At 41.1% G+C, this 15222-nt stretch overlaps 1 protein-coding gene across 1 annotated transcript in view; it reads right to left on the reverse strand.

Moving 5' to 3' along the window:
- Positions 1–4482: 4482 nt before the first annotated feature.
- Positions 4483–15222, reverse strand: part of GRM3 (glutamate metabotropic receptor 3) — a 176242-nt gene continuing 165502 nt past the window's right edge. Inside the window, exons 6-7 of the mRNA XM_036429551.2 lie at positions 13167–13235; positions 4483–5037 (exon numbers count right to left, since the gene is read on the reverse strand). Of these exons, the coding sequence (XP_036285444.1) occupies positions 4964–5037; positions 13167–13235 (143 nt within the window). The 3' untranslated portion in view covers positions 4483–4963. The remainder of the gene's footprint in view (positions 5038–13166; positions 13236–15222) is intronic.

Consider the following 15222-nt stretch of genomic DNA (forward strand, 5'->3'; position numbering starts at 1 on the left):
ACTGGCCATGGCAATATCAATCCTCTTTTTATTTTTTCTCCCAACTATTTAATCCTGAGCTATGAGGCATTCTTAGCTCAGGATTTGACCTGTGAGCTCTGGTTTGCTGACCTCTGGTTTAGATCACTAAAACCCACAAGCAAAACTGTCCACCCTTTAGGAGCTACCACCTCAAACATTTCTCAAGTCTTTAGAAGTGTCCCAAAGGAAAATAACCTATCACCCTCCCTAGATGATTTAATCAATAGTTAAAGACAAAGCCAGATACTCAGATTCATAGTTCCTCTTATAGTTCTTGGATTTGGTTATGGTTATCGGTCAGCAACTGGTAAAACCAAAGCAAGTGAACTGGCTCAGAGTAAGCCAGCAAGATGCATTTAAATGCCTTTTCTCATTTGTTGCTAAGGTAAGTGGATTTGGAGATAATACTCAATTTTGTATACAGATCCATTTAAAGTAACCATTTGGAAGTGGAGGGTATTGGAGTTTCAGTGCAGATACTAGAACCCCAACCCTGGAGAGGGGCTTTGCATTCAAACAGGGCATACCTGCATCCATACACATTTACCAAATCCTGTTTTAAGACTTACAGAGCTGCAAAAGACATTTAGGATTCTTTTAATGATTGGTGTGGGTTAAGAAAGAGATCTCCAATTTTCTTGAATAAAATGTCCCAATAAGGCTTTTAATTTGCTGTATTTTTTTTCTCATCTTATTCATAACTCTTGGAAGAAGAGCTTTGTCTAAACTATTTGTTGGATTCTGGTAGATTTGGTTTGGAGGGGGGCAAGATTTCCTTTATCTCAGATGTCTTGGGTTAAAGAAATGAGTGAAACCAGAGGGAATTACATAAATCTAAACTTCCTGTCACAGAAAAGAGAGATATTTGTCTTATCCATGGGTCTGGACGTTTGCTGGGAGAGCTGTGGTGGTTGCAATCCCCATAGGTGCCCCATCATCCTGGCGCCTCACCCTTGTTGGCTGCTCCATGCTTGTAGCCTTTGCTGTGAGCACTGAGGCCAAAGTTATCACCAGCAGGTAAGTGAGGAAAGGAAGCTACCCTAGGGAAATGTGGAGTTGAAGACTGAACCACCTCTTTCTTAGCCACTCTCTCAATGTGTCCTCTGTGTAGTCTGCAAACCAGCTTGCCTAACATCTTTGTATTTTACTATGATAAACCTGCGTGGACAAGAGAATAGATTGATATTTAAACTATAAAGGACACAGAGCATCTCAGAAACTGTAAACACTTGGAAAACCAATGATAGCCCACCATATTGTTAGGTTCTGATATTTTTTTAATCACCGGTATACATCATTCTGCTTGAGTTCCTTAAATTCAGGAAGTTTTTGCAAAGATGGATCAGCTCAACCAGTTTTATATTTTGGAAGGATGAATGTTACTGGAGTAAAAAAAAAAAAAAAATCAATACCAAACCTATTTGTTTGAAATGGCTTATGTAAAAGAGACTTTTTAGCAGCTATTTTCCATGTATACTCTGAATATTTTTTTTAAACATTATTTCTAGGGATCACATGTTAGATGATGCACTTTGAAACTGGAAACAAGGCTTGTGCCAGGGCAGGAGAAAATGACGAGAGCTTTCAGTTAGTGTATTGTCAGTGTCCAGGCTGGAAATAGAGTGGCCAGAAATCAAAACTCAGCTCTCACAAACAATTTTCTCAAGATGCACCCACAGCCTAGTTATCTTGTTTAAAAAGATCTATGATCAATTTGATTGTGTTAGGCATGAGCTGTGCCTCTGAACAACCCATCTGATATTGCCTGCCTCAGACTGTCACCTTCCATCAGTGGATTGACTTTATCTTGAGCAGCTGCTCATTCTGAGCACACTGATCTAGCACTCCTGCCAGTTTCAGTCACAGCCTAAGTCTTTTTTGCCATCCAGCGCTATTGAACCTGTTACCCAGTCTCCCCGACTCACTCCTGAAAATCCAGATTCTTATTTCAGTACTAGAGGCCTGGTGCATGAGATTCATGCACTGGGGGAGCGAGGGTCCCTCAGCCCAGCCTGCTCCCTCTCATAGTCCGGGATCTCTTGGGGGATGTCCGCCTGCTGGCTTAGGCCTGATCCCCCTGGGCCTAAGAGAGGCAGTCAGACATCCCTCTTACAGTCTGGGGCTCTTGCAGCTAGGACCCCTCACTCCTTACTGCCCACCTGCAACGGAGGCAGGAGAGGCTTCGGCCACCACTGCTGTGCTCGCCAGCTGTGAGCCTGGCTTCTGGGAGAGTAGCACTTCCCCTGTGGGAATATCTTGACCACCAGAGGGAAGCTCCTGCATTGAGCCTCTGCCCCCTGGTGGTCAGTGCTGGTCATAGTGACTGGTCATTCTGCTGTTTGGTCGATTTGCATCTGAGGCTTTTATTATATAGGATGAGAATTCAGGGCCTGGTGAGTACTGTTGTCTTTGAGCATCTGGTGCAGTTTGAATGAATTGATTAGTTGCTGATTCAAATGCATTCAGAAGGAAAAAGAGAATCTCTAGCAACTGACTCCTCATTTTGTTTCCTTTAAGGCTAGTCTTGTTGGCTTTTGCACACCTGCTCATCATTCCTGAGTGTTGTGCAAATAGTATGAACGTGTCTCTATGAACCAGGCCTGGGTTATTAACCTGTGGATCCCTCATATCCTTTCTTTAAAAAATATATATATTTTATTGATTTCAGAGAGGAAAAAAGAGAGAGAGAAAGAGATAGAAATATCAATAATGAGAGAGAATCATTGATTGGCTGCCTCCTGCATGCACTTGCGCCCACAATCCGGGCATATGCCTTGACCCTGGAATCGAACCACGACCTCCTGGTTCACAGTCGACACTCAAACCACTAAGCCACGCTGGCCAGGCAGTCCTTCATATAGTGGATTCTCCTCTTAATCTCACTGTCTTCCTCAGCCATAGTTCCCTTACTAGAATACTCTCCAGTCACTATGCTTCTTAAAGGCAGGAACTACATCTTATTTATCTTTCTCTTATTCATGAGTTGAAGAGTGCCCCCCCCCAAAAAAAAAAAATTTATCAATATCCTATCTTTGGAACATGGGGATATTACCACATTTTGAGAATGGGCTTTTGCAGATGTCATTGAGATGTGGTCATTCTGGATTATCCAGTTGGGCCCTAAATCCAGTAACAAGTGGCCTTGTTAGAGTCAAATGGAGGAGAAAACAGACAGAGAAGGCAATGTAAAGACAGAGGCCACAAGCCCAGGAAGCTGGCAACCATTGAAGCTAGGAGAGGCATGGACTGGATCATGTCCGAGCTTCTGAGGGGATGGGCCCTGCCAGTGCTTTGATTGTGAACTCTGGCCTCCAGAATTGTGAGAGAATCAACGTGTTTTTGTGTTTTTTTTTTTTTTTTAATTTATCTTTGTTGTTGAAAGTATTACAGATGTCCCCTTTTACTTTCCCCATTGTCTTCCTCCACCAAGAGGATAAATTTCTGTTGGTTTAAGCCAATCAGCTTGTGGTAAGTTTGTTACTTAGTTGCAGAAAGCTAATGCATTGTTTCCCCTAAAATAAGACAGTGTCTTATATTAATTTTTTCTCCCAAAGTTGCGCTAGGTCTTATTTTTGGAGGATGTCTTATTTTCGGGGAAACATGGTACTTAGATTCTTAGTATATTCTTCTGAGGTAATAAATGATCTGTGGCTGAAAGGCTTACAAGGAGAAATAGGTAGAACAAGCCAGGTTTAGCTTAGCCATACTTTCCCCTGTTGCTCTTTATTTAGGTTAGTAAAATAGTCAAGTTTAGGAACAAGCCTGTGTGCTTATGTATTGTTACTGAAACTCTGGAAAAGCATTGGAAATAATATATACTGCCTTTTCATTAACTGATTCAGCTATGAATGGTGAGAGTGACTTTCCAATGAAATGACAAGATACTTTCCCACTCTGCTTCCTATTTATTAAGGTTGTTGGTCTGCCTTCAGAGTATAGGAAGCCCCTCCTTCTTGCCTGGAAGCCCCATTTGGGCAGAGTCTGGGCTGCAGTACAGGTGTGGCTCAAAGAAACCAATATGTGTCTTGTCATCTGGCCACTGATATGGCTGGATATTTCTGAATCACTGTGATCTGTGACGAAGTCCAGCTCTACTCACAACTCTCTAAGGCCGTGGTCGGCAAACTGCAGTTTGCGACCTACATGCAGCTCTTTGGCCCCTTGAGTGTAGCTTTTCCACAAAATACCACGGCCTGGGAGAATCTATTTTGAAGATATGGTGTTAGAAGAAGTTTAATTAAAAAAAAATTGGCTCTCAAAAGAAATTTCAATCGTTGTACTATTGATATTTGGCTCTGTTGACTAATGAGTTTGCTGACCACTGCTCTAGGGTAACAGTTTGTGTTCAAAGTATGTATAGACATGAAGAGACATGATGTTAGACAGTTTCTTCTAATGGTCTGAAGTCAAGAGATGTGAGTTACTTGAAGTGATTTAAAAAGCACAGACCACTATCCACCATGCTGGAAAACCGCCATGGTTTTATTCTCAGTAGCTTCACATTAATACAGATGCTTTTTATTTTGTGCTGAGAAAAACAGTCTGTTACACGTAATGTAACTTGAATATACAACATAGAAACTCGTCCTAAATTAGTTACAACAAGAACCTACAAAAACTTCATAGGAAAAAAAGTTACCTAATATTGCCACCAGAGTTTTTAGTAGACGGACCCAGTCAGACCCTGTCACCAATGCTCAGCTCTGTAAACAGTGGTTATTTCCATATTCTGGAGAATCGTTAATATCAGGGGCAAGGGACTCAGCCTAAAAAGTTCTAGCACATCACTATGTATTGTACAGTCCTCAAAAATAATTTATCGTACTGTTTCTAAAAAAAGGTACTAGGGTTGTTCTTTTGCTCTGTTTCCATGGTCTGGAGCTGCACGCGAGCACTTTTGTCTAACAGTCTAAACACATGAGAACTGAATTGCAATTCACAATCACAGAGAGGAGGTGGTGGAGTCGAGGACTTCACGCCCATTGCACACCGTTGGCACATACGTGCTTGCCGAGGCTGAAAAAACAAAGCAGGAGAGGAACTTCAGTGTTAGGCAAGCGGGCAGCACAGGTAATAGCACAAATCATACCAGGCACTCATCATTCAGTTGAAAACTGATTCTGACTTGGCTTTGGAAAATGCTAGAAGATTTCATACTGTGATAGGCTAACTTTCTAAATGCGCTCTGCTCCATATTACTTTTCATCCAAGTATACACCTCCATTGATGTCATGCGTCTTGAAGAGAGTTTATCAGCATACTCGTTGTTGAAAGAAGCCACTTGTGGGTTTAAAATGAGCCCTGGTGATCTATAAACTGGCTCGAACACCATGTGCAAAATTGAAAGCTCACTGCAATTTTCTCCCAGATTGTTCAATTAATTATGATTTTCAGTACCTTAATTTTGTTCTCTCTGGGGAGGGATGCCTCTTACATAGTTCCACGGGTCATCTGTGAATTCCTCTTTCTAAAAGAATGGTTTGCTATATTCTCATTGTTCTAGTGGATAACCTCAATGTAAACCATAGCAAGGGCTGGTGTCCCAAGAACTTCAATTTCGTGATAGTTCTCCGAAAGGAAGATATTCCAAAAAGACGACATGCTTGTTAATGACAATAGTGACAAACAGTGTGAGTTTAACGTGGGTATAGATGTTATTTCTTTTTATGACACTCAGTTTTTCAAGATACAGCTCATAGCTCTTGTTGTTTGGAAGTTTTGTTTTTATGAGAAATCTAGCTATAGCTAAGCTCTACTTCACCCTTAATGTCCCCCCCCCCCCCCACCAATGAGCACAAAAGCAAGGAGCCCCTTTCTTCCGTGGATTGAAACTAGGTAGCCAAGAGAATCAGAGATAATCCTATGTTACCTTTCAGAGCTGTTTATGTCCCATCCTCTGGCCTGCCCATCTGGACATGCTCTGCCTAGAAGGAGCTCATCATCTTGGCTATCTGACCAAGCCCAGGTCAAACCACTCAGCTGTCCCATTCCTTAAGGGCTTATCTCTTGGTTAGTAATCAAACAAATGTCATGCTAAAGTGTTCATGCCTGATAGTGGAAATAGTCTTGCTCTATAGAATTGCATTTTTCATTGGAATTTTGTTAGACATGAAGGAGAAACTAATTATGAAATCTGAGATTACATGGCATTCAGTGGAGGAGCATTAATCATTTTTGGGGGACTAAAGCCTTTCAGCAGGCCGACCACCAGGCAAGCTACAGACTCAATTTTGCAATGATTACTGGGCAAGGTAGGTGAAGACACCTGTGAAGTCTAGTCTGTGTGGCTGCGTAAGGTCACAGTGGAGTCCTGTGGCATGCTAACTCCTTTAGAGATGCTTCCTTTTTATAAGTTTTAAGATAACCTTCAGTTTTCTTTACAATATGAGCCCCCTGAAAGCTATAGTATCTTTGGGGGAGGCTTGAGGAAATGGCATTATCTACATTTCCTGAAACTTCTACAACAAAGACATTTCACACAATGGGTGCCTGATAAGTACTTGATGGAAAGTGATAATGATAGTAATTCCAAATGTGAGGGCTTCACTTCATTCTTTGCAGGGTTTCTTTATATACTTTATCTAATTCTAGCTTCATCTAAGTTAGGCCAGGGAGGAGCAAGAACAAGGTGAAGACCAAACCACAGTTCATGGGCCTCTGAGGAGAGCACGTCTGGCCATTTCATACGTGCCCTTTCTGCAGCTTCTTTGTATCCAACTATCTACACGACATTTCCATGTGGATGTTTAATAGGTATTTCAAAATCAAGTGCCAAAGCATAACGCTTGGTTCCTTAACTTGTCCCAGTTTAGTTTTCATTTCCTCAGTGAAAAGTCTCAGGATCCAGCCAATTACCCAAACCAGAAGTCTAGCATTATGCCCCCTTCCTTCTTCATCCCTCCTCCGATGCCAAGCCTGTCTCCAGGTCCAGTCATCTCTGTCTCCACATCCAACTACTCCTAGCTTTGCAGCTACCATCCCAGGCCAATCCAGCAATATTTTACTCTCAGCGACTGCACTAGCTGCACTACCGGTATCTCTGTTTCCGTGCAATAGGTGATCTATACAGCAGTGAGAGCGAGTCAGTTAAAAATCACTACACACCTCCAATGGCTTCCCTCTGTGCTGTTCTTAACTCTGGTTTATAAATCCCAGGGTGATTCCCATGCCTTCTTTCTGCGTTCGCCCAATTCTAGGTCTCTCCCCCACTCTACCCCCGTTTTTGCTTTTGTCCTCAAATACAGCATATCTGTTTCTTAGCTGCAGGCCTTTGAAGTAGCTGTTGCCTCTGCAAGAATGTTTTTTCTTCTCTTAATCACATGCCTGGCTCCTTCTTGCCATCCACATCGGAAATGTCACCTCCTGAAAAAGGTTATCATCAGGCATTCTAATCTAAAGTAGCTGACCCAGTTACCCTCCATCACATTACCCGATTTTAAAACGGATTATTTTTTGCTTTTTTATTTGTTAGTGTCTTATACTCTTGACTAGAAACTACAAAAGGGAGCTCTGCTTGTCTTTTTCATGACTATATCGCTATTGCTGATCACAGAATACACACTCTGTAAATATTTCCTTAATGACTGGTTAAATGGTTGCATTTCAAAGAAGGTGGAAACCAACGGAAGTTTCAAGAAGGAAATAACCTTTTAACCTGAAGAAACAACCAGCAAAGGTAAGGCCTGTGGGCAGCCTTGTGTGGGGACAGGTAGGCCCTTCTGTTTCCCAAGCCACATCATGTGGCATTGCCCATCAACCACCCTTGCAAAGTGGCTCAGGCTGTCAGCATCCTCTAGCAAGCATGCTGCCTTTGACATTTTGACTAATCTCTTCATCTTTCCCAGGATTGAGTTTTATTACTTCTGTGAAGGGTTTTCATTTTCAGAGATCGGAGAAGTATGAAGTGTAATGGAGGCGGGTTGAGAAGAACCTGCCTAGAATGCCTGTCTATCTTGGACTAGTTTAATACCCTCTCTCCCTGGATTTTTAAAGACTGCATCAGAAACCTACTGTGATATTCCCCATACTATTATGGAGCTTGCACTGCTGTTCTTAAGTATGCTCTTAGAATCTGCTTGCTCACTGCATTCTAACATCTTAAAACTGGGTGTATTTTGACTAGGTAAGCACCACATTCAGGGGCTGCAAAGGTAGTTGCACGAACGTCCCTAAGTTATAGCTTCAAATAACCTTCTCCTAGACATCCTGGGGACATCATTATGAGAGTTCACAAAACAACTGAATCATCTACCTGCTTCATAAGGATATTAAAGGGAACAACCTATGTTACAGTGTCTAAACTCTTCGAGAGGGAGATAATATAAGCTCAGGGTTTTCCTACAAAGAGTAATAACAGCAAAAAACACTCCCCAAACTCTTTCTACAGCTGTTTCTTCCCTAAGCACATTTTAGTTATATATTGAAGGGAATTGTAACTTGCATTTTCCTGCTTCTCTTTTTACTGTTTCATCTGTAGCTTTTGCTGGTGTATTTTATTACGTAAAAAAAGAAATCTCATTTTTGTACATGCTGCTGAATATAGTAGAGGAAATTACTCTTTTATGAGTCTAGTCTAATCTCAGTTACTTTGTCTTTCATAAATATTTCACATATGTCTCCCATATTAGTCTCTTTGTGATTCCCCCAGGTAGTAAAAGATGTGTAAGAGCCAAGTACTATGTGTGTGTTTTCGATGAGCTTTTGCAATTATTCTGATGAAATTCTCATGAGATTTTTAATGGTGTAAGTTTAGCCCATATTCTTAAGTGCAGTGAAGCAGGTTTCTATAATCATCCTTTCTGTCAGAAATAAAGAGGCTGAAGGCTTGTTTTTGGCTTTTCTGTGAGTGGGGGTTAGTTACTCTAGGCTAAGGTGGTACTTTTTGCTATTCAAGTTGAAAACTGAAGATGGCTGAAAAAGCACCACTGTTGATCACAAAAGGGCAATCTGCACCCATCAAAAAGCATATTTTGCTTCTCAAACTTGGTAAAGCATTGGAACAGCCAAATGGCAGTTCTGTCTCCACTATGAAATTCATTTCTCTTCCACCAGTAATGCTTGCGCCGGCCAGGCTTTGGAGAAAATGGTCTTATTTTTTTCAGGGAATTGGGCCCTAAATCAATGCTAACCATATTTATTTAATAGATTCTTATGGATGCTAAGTGTTAGTCAATTCAGTGGCTCAGATTTGGTTCCTGAGAATCAGTGTGTTACTATTAATGTGTAATATATCAGACTTGGAAAAGGAGAAAGCAAACATTGAAACAGAGACATTCCACCAGTTTGTTCCCATCTGTTCCATTTCCTTGTTCCTAGTGACCCCCCAAATTTTTTCTCTGTCATGTCAGCTTGTTTAGATATTTTAATGCTATGGTCATAGAATCCAACTTCTATCAGCTCTTTGTTGCCTTGTCTTCCTGCTTCATCACTGAACCTGTTTTTTTATTCACCACCTTGATTTTACTTGTGCTACGGCCCCTTGGTCCCATTCCAAAAGTTCATCTGCTGATTAATATATGTTGTCTAGGCAGATGATGACACTACTAGTTCCTGATTTGGTAGCCTGGCTATGTCAGAGATTTCACTGTGGAAGGCAAAATCCATTGTTAAGAAATGTGGGCTAGATTCTTGGGGGAATGATCTTGAGCTGTTAACAGTGGATTTAAGAGGAAATTATATTCCTATGATACGGGAGAAAAACCTACGCACTCATATGTGGAGTTAAGAGTTAAATACAAACACTTCTTCATTCAGTGATTCATTTCTTGTGAGACAAGATTCATGGAAAGAGAAAATTTGGCATGGACCTTTTTTATAACCCATGATGTGATTTAATTGGAATTTCAACAGAAATCCCACTGATCTCCAACTATACCCCTCAATCCATTGTTGCCACTTCACACTGTCATGCTTTCTTTCTAATCATGTATATCTTTTTTTACATTTTTATCCTAGCTTCCCTTACTCAAGAAGCACAAAACCATGCTGGATACAAGTAACTTGTAATTGAAAGGACTTAATAATTTTTTTGCATTTTTCTTGCCTACTCTTAGTTGTCCAACATCTCTGGTTTCTCCTCTTTTCTATCTGAATGTGTTTTCAGCCAGGAATCAGGAACTTACTCCCCCTGAGGCTCCAATACCTAATAGAAGCTATAATGTGCCACTCTGCCTAGGGATCAAGCTCTGAAGCCAAAAGTGTTCAACTCTAATGAAATAATGGAAGACTAGTCCTTCTAGCTAGTGGAGCTGATCTTGTTAGTTTCACCTTCAAAGTCCATGCAGCATCTGGACACTTTATTAGCTTTCACTGCTACCACCCTGACTTAAGCCACCAACAACTGGAGGATATAATACTTCCTGCACGATGTCTCTGCTGCTCCCTGTCTTATATTCTGCCCCTTCAGTTAACATGCTGAAAATGGTGCCTTTGAGGTGAGCTCACCTCTGAGGAAACCCTTGATTCTACTCCCAGTAATTCCAATAGAGAAATAAAAGTCCTTCCTCTGTGATTCACTTTCACTTTAGACCTTAACTTTTGCTGTTCCCTCTGCCTGGGATGTCTTTCATTCAGATATGGATGGCCATGTACCCCTTCTTGCATTTCCTTCATGACTCGGCTCAAATCTGGCCTGTCTATAGAGGACTTGCCTGGTCACCCTATAAGAAAAAGTAACTCTCTCTAACCCCAGGACACCATTTTTGTCTATACCCCATGTTATTTTTTGCACTTCACTTAGCAGCTGATACAATACGTATTATTGGTTTGTCTGACTGTTCCTACTCTAGCCTGTTAGAATGTAAGAACTGTGAATGTAAGCTTAGAGCTGTGCCTACGTTTCTTGAATGAATTATCCATTTTTTTCCCATATTTATCTGTTATGGGTCCCTTTCCTAAAGTCTCTGAATTTACTCCAGGTAGGGAAGATGTTTTAATTTTTTTTTTTCATCTGATAGGGATTTTGTGGCATAAGCACATAAGTATCTCCCTTGTTTGGTGTTATTTAGAGAGTTTCACTTAATATGAAAAGGGAGTGGGAAGGAGAAATAGTGTAGCATAAACTGATATTAGATACTTTGCTTGATTTCAGGTATTCATAATCTAAAGTCAATATATGGGCAATATTTTATTATATACATAATTCCTTCTTAATTAGCATATCTTTATAGTTCTGATCATGGGTACCATGTTCTCAAAGGCATTAATGAATTTGGGGTTACATGGAAATGCATATGACTATTGGTATCTCATACAATATTGGACTCTGGTTTAGGAATCCCCTTTGAGCTACTGTCTTTATGTTACATTCAAATATATGGGACAGAATGGAAAATGTGCAATGTAATTTAGCTCAAGAAAATGATACTTGCTTTTAAAGAACAATTTAAGTGGAAGAAATTTTATATTTTTGGTCTATACATTTACAACATTCCTTTGTGTGTGTGTGTGTGTGTGTGTGTGTGTGTGTGTGTTTAATCAAATCTCATTTTCCAAGCAGCTTTGTGGGTAGCCCCCTCTGAAGAACCACATCTCTGCAGCTCGGATGAAGGGATCTTTGGGTCTCTTATGGGCATGATTTATGTCATTGAACTCCCTGGCATGGGCTTTTGAGAGGAATAAAAGTCTATATTCATGCTGAAGAACAAGATGCTGTTACGTGTGGCACTGAAGGGAAAGCTTTTGACAAGAAAAAAAAAAAAAAAAGATTCTTATTGTCTAATGGTCTCTGCCATGAATTTTGTTAACCGAGTTGGGGCAGGAAATCCAGCAAGGCCAGAGGAACCACATAGCAGCTTTTGAGAGTTTTATCTCTGACTTCAGTTATCAAATTTCTGAGTGAATCTAATAGATAGGGCCCTGGTTTTCTCATCTAGAAATGTGGTGATTACAATAAATGATCCATAGCATCTCTTCCAGCTCTAGTCTCAGGTCGCTGTTATGAAGGAAGGTGGGCTACATTTGCTTGGGGAAAACCAGTGAAATATTAGAGGTAAAGAGAAAATGATTTCAAGGTTACAAAAGAGCAGTCGCGAGACGAATACAATGAAATGTTAAATGGAACTCAGGAGATGTATTAAACATCAACCTGCTGGTCTTTGTAGGGTTATCTATTACAGCTCTCTATTCTCCCATCCTCAATAAGGAAGGAAAGGAATGAGCTTCCCAAGAAGGCTGTGGAAATGCCTTCCCAAAGGGAAAACGGATGGACATCTTTCAGATTTGGATGCTCTGGATAGATTTGGCCTGGAAGCAGATGGCTTAACCTGCCAAATACTCTCTAGGTTTCTCATGCATTAGCCACTGAGGATTTATGTCTATAGCATCCCTATGCTTACAGCAGGAAGACCGTCATTCAGTCTGTGTTGCATAATTATTGCTAATTTGCCTGGCGGTGGAGCACATGGTGTCATCCTGGGACTCACTGAACTGTAAAGGGTACTATGCTGTTTTCTTGGACGTGCTCTATAGAGAAGAAATTTGGGTGTCGCCTGCTACTTTATTCTGTTATATATATATATTTAAAAAAAATCACATTTGGACTTGAAAATGGCTTTCCTTCTTCTAGTTGGGGTATCTTCAAACATTTGGCCATTGATATGTGCAAAGTGTGTCCTCCGCTGCTTGCTTTTTTGTGGAAAAGCATGCTGTGACGAAAAGACTGCAGACTTGATCTTTCTGTGCTACCGGTTTCTTCTTATAATGTGAAAATGCTTTGTAATAAAGAACCATTCTGTTAATTGAGCAGTTCACACATTGCCACCTAGACAAGTGCCTTTCTGCACAAGGTTTGGCAGAGGAAATCCATCTCCACATGCCCGTGGCTCCTCAGGGACTCAAACCTGGGCATCCTTACAGCAGAAGCCTCTTGGCTGAACTTAACGGTAATGACATGCATGCATCTGAATGATCACCATAAGCAAGAGACACACACACATCCTCGTAGGAGAAAGTCGGTGCACATAATGGCCCTGCAGAAGATTGGGCACACTCCATTTCTCACCTCTCCCGCCCCAGGCTATGCCGACGCGAACCCATATGAGTGACAACAACGTTCGGACCTGCGTGAATCCTGTAAGGGTTTTACGCTGCGTCACTTCACATGCACACCCAGCTTTTACCTTCAAAATGAATGCAGTTCTACTTACATTCGCAGCATCCCTTCTTGATTGCCTGTCTGTGGGAACCAGCTCCTGCAAGCCCCTTTGCTTCTATAGCTGAACAAAATAAAGAATGACCTTTTTTCTTTCTCATCCAAATACAAAGGAAGTTTGCTTCAGTGAGTGGGTGTGAGAGCAGCATGACAAGCATGAGTTTTAGGACTTTGGGGCCTCTGAGCACGGGTCTTGGAAAGAGCATCCCCAGTTTCAGTAAAAGTGTTCTGAGTGGCCAGGTGCTTCTGTGACATAAATGCCTTCTCTGGAGGGTTGTGGAGAGAGCCAGGGAGAAACTGCACGGGGCTGTGGCCATTGGCGTCAGGAATACTTCCGCCTCTCAGAACCCGTGCCTGTATCCTCTTTAAGACCTTCCCTGCCCTGCACTGAGACCAGTGGATAAAGTAGATAGGGTAGTGTAGACTGCGTTTCTCAAAATATACTCCTCGGATCACTTCCATTGAACCACAGGTACATCTTTTGCTCCAGACCACATGAATCAGAACAGCTATGGGTAGGGCTTGAGAATCTCTACTTCAAATAGCTATGGGTAGGGCTTGAGAATCTTTACTTCAAAGAGTTGTCTTCCCCCCCCCACCCCCTTTTTTTTTGGACACAAATATTGTGAATTATTGGCCCAAGGTTATACTTAATGGAGAAAAGTTGGTTCCCTTTATATTCTGACTCCCACTGTGTATTATTAATAGCACACAAATAAAATTGGTCTTTTTTACACCTATCAGTATTCAAATATTTCTCCAATGGCGAGATTTCTGAGATGTCCTTACGCACATTCTTTCTTTCATGACTGCTTCTGAGTTTGGTCATGCTTTGCCATCTCTTTGGAGCTCTGAGATAGCAACAAGATTATTTTTACCAGGGGTGAACTTGCTGTACAGGCTCATGTAACCTTCCTTTCATTCCCCCTGTAGAGCCTACCATGTGCCCAGCCTCATAGGAACTTTCCCAGCTTGCATTCTGGGTGAAGTAGCATGATACAGCAATTTGGTGCACTGGCTTTGAAATCAGAGAAACTGATTTTAAATTCTGGTTCTGCCATTTGCCAGATGTGTGACTCTGGGTAAGTTTCTTTATCTCAAAGAGATGTGAGTGTGTTATGAGATACAGTACACAAGTACACATATGAAGTATTTAATGCAATGCTCAACACATAGAAACACTCCATAGATGATAGTTCCTGTGAGGTGGTGTTGTCGTTTTTATTAATTATTGTCAGTTCATTTGTGTTTGCTCAAGAAATAAGTAGGTTTCTCTAATATCCAAAGAAAATTACTTCCCAAGTTTTGTCATGTTCTGGGATTCAATCATCTGGTACCCAGAAGTGTAGCTGAAAAGTCAGTAATGTCCCCTTCCCTATAGTAGCTCTCAACCACAGAGTGCTGTACACAGGGCATTACTGAACATGTGCTGTCAGCCATCGGTCTTTCCTTTGTTTGCTGGGGGAAGGGCTGCCCTGTTCACTTGTATACTTTACTTGAGAAACTGGGGCACTAATGCAATTGCTCACTCTGTGATGCTGAGCTATTTTGAAGTATTCTTTCTAATTGACTTGAGGCAAAATTGTGAAGTAGTCATTTGTCTCTGTCACTTCAGTCCTCCTTCCTCCTCTCTGGACTCCACTCCTTCTTCCTCTTCATCCTTCTGTTAGTGAATGTCTCCTACTTTATATCTTAGATGAGCTGAAAATGACTTAAAAGGTGATCCCCCCCTGGGTACATTTGTGCTTTAGAGGATGCTAAAGAATTAAACAAATGATTCTCTAAGAATAGTGTTTCAAACATTTCAGTATTCAGGCTAGTTGGAGAGAAGTTTGGACTGGACAGTTATCCTGGTAAACCTTCAGTTCAAACTCCCTTCTCAGCTTGTTCTCATCTGAAAAAAAAACCAGCATCACTGAAATAGAGGAAAATCTACTCCAGCATTTTCCAAGGTGTGTTCCATGGGAGGTTAGTTCGTCTATTATCTAATACTTTTAAGAAACTCTGTAAATGACAACATTAAAGGGTTTCCTTGCTGTAGAGATTCTCAA

The sequence above is a fragment of the Pipistrellus kuhlii genome, unplaced genomic scaffold, assembly GCF_014108245.1.
Source record: "Pipistrellus kuhlii isolate mPipKuh1 unplaced genomic scaffold, mPipKuh1.p scaffold_m20_p_10, whole genome shotgun sequence".
NCBI lineage: Eukaryota > Metazoa > Chordata > Mammalia > Chiroptera > Vespertilionidae > Pipistrellus > Pipistrellus kuhlii.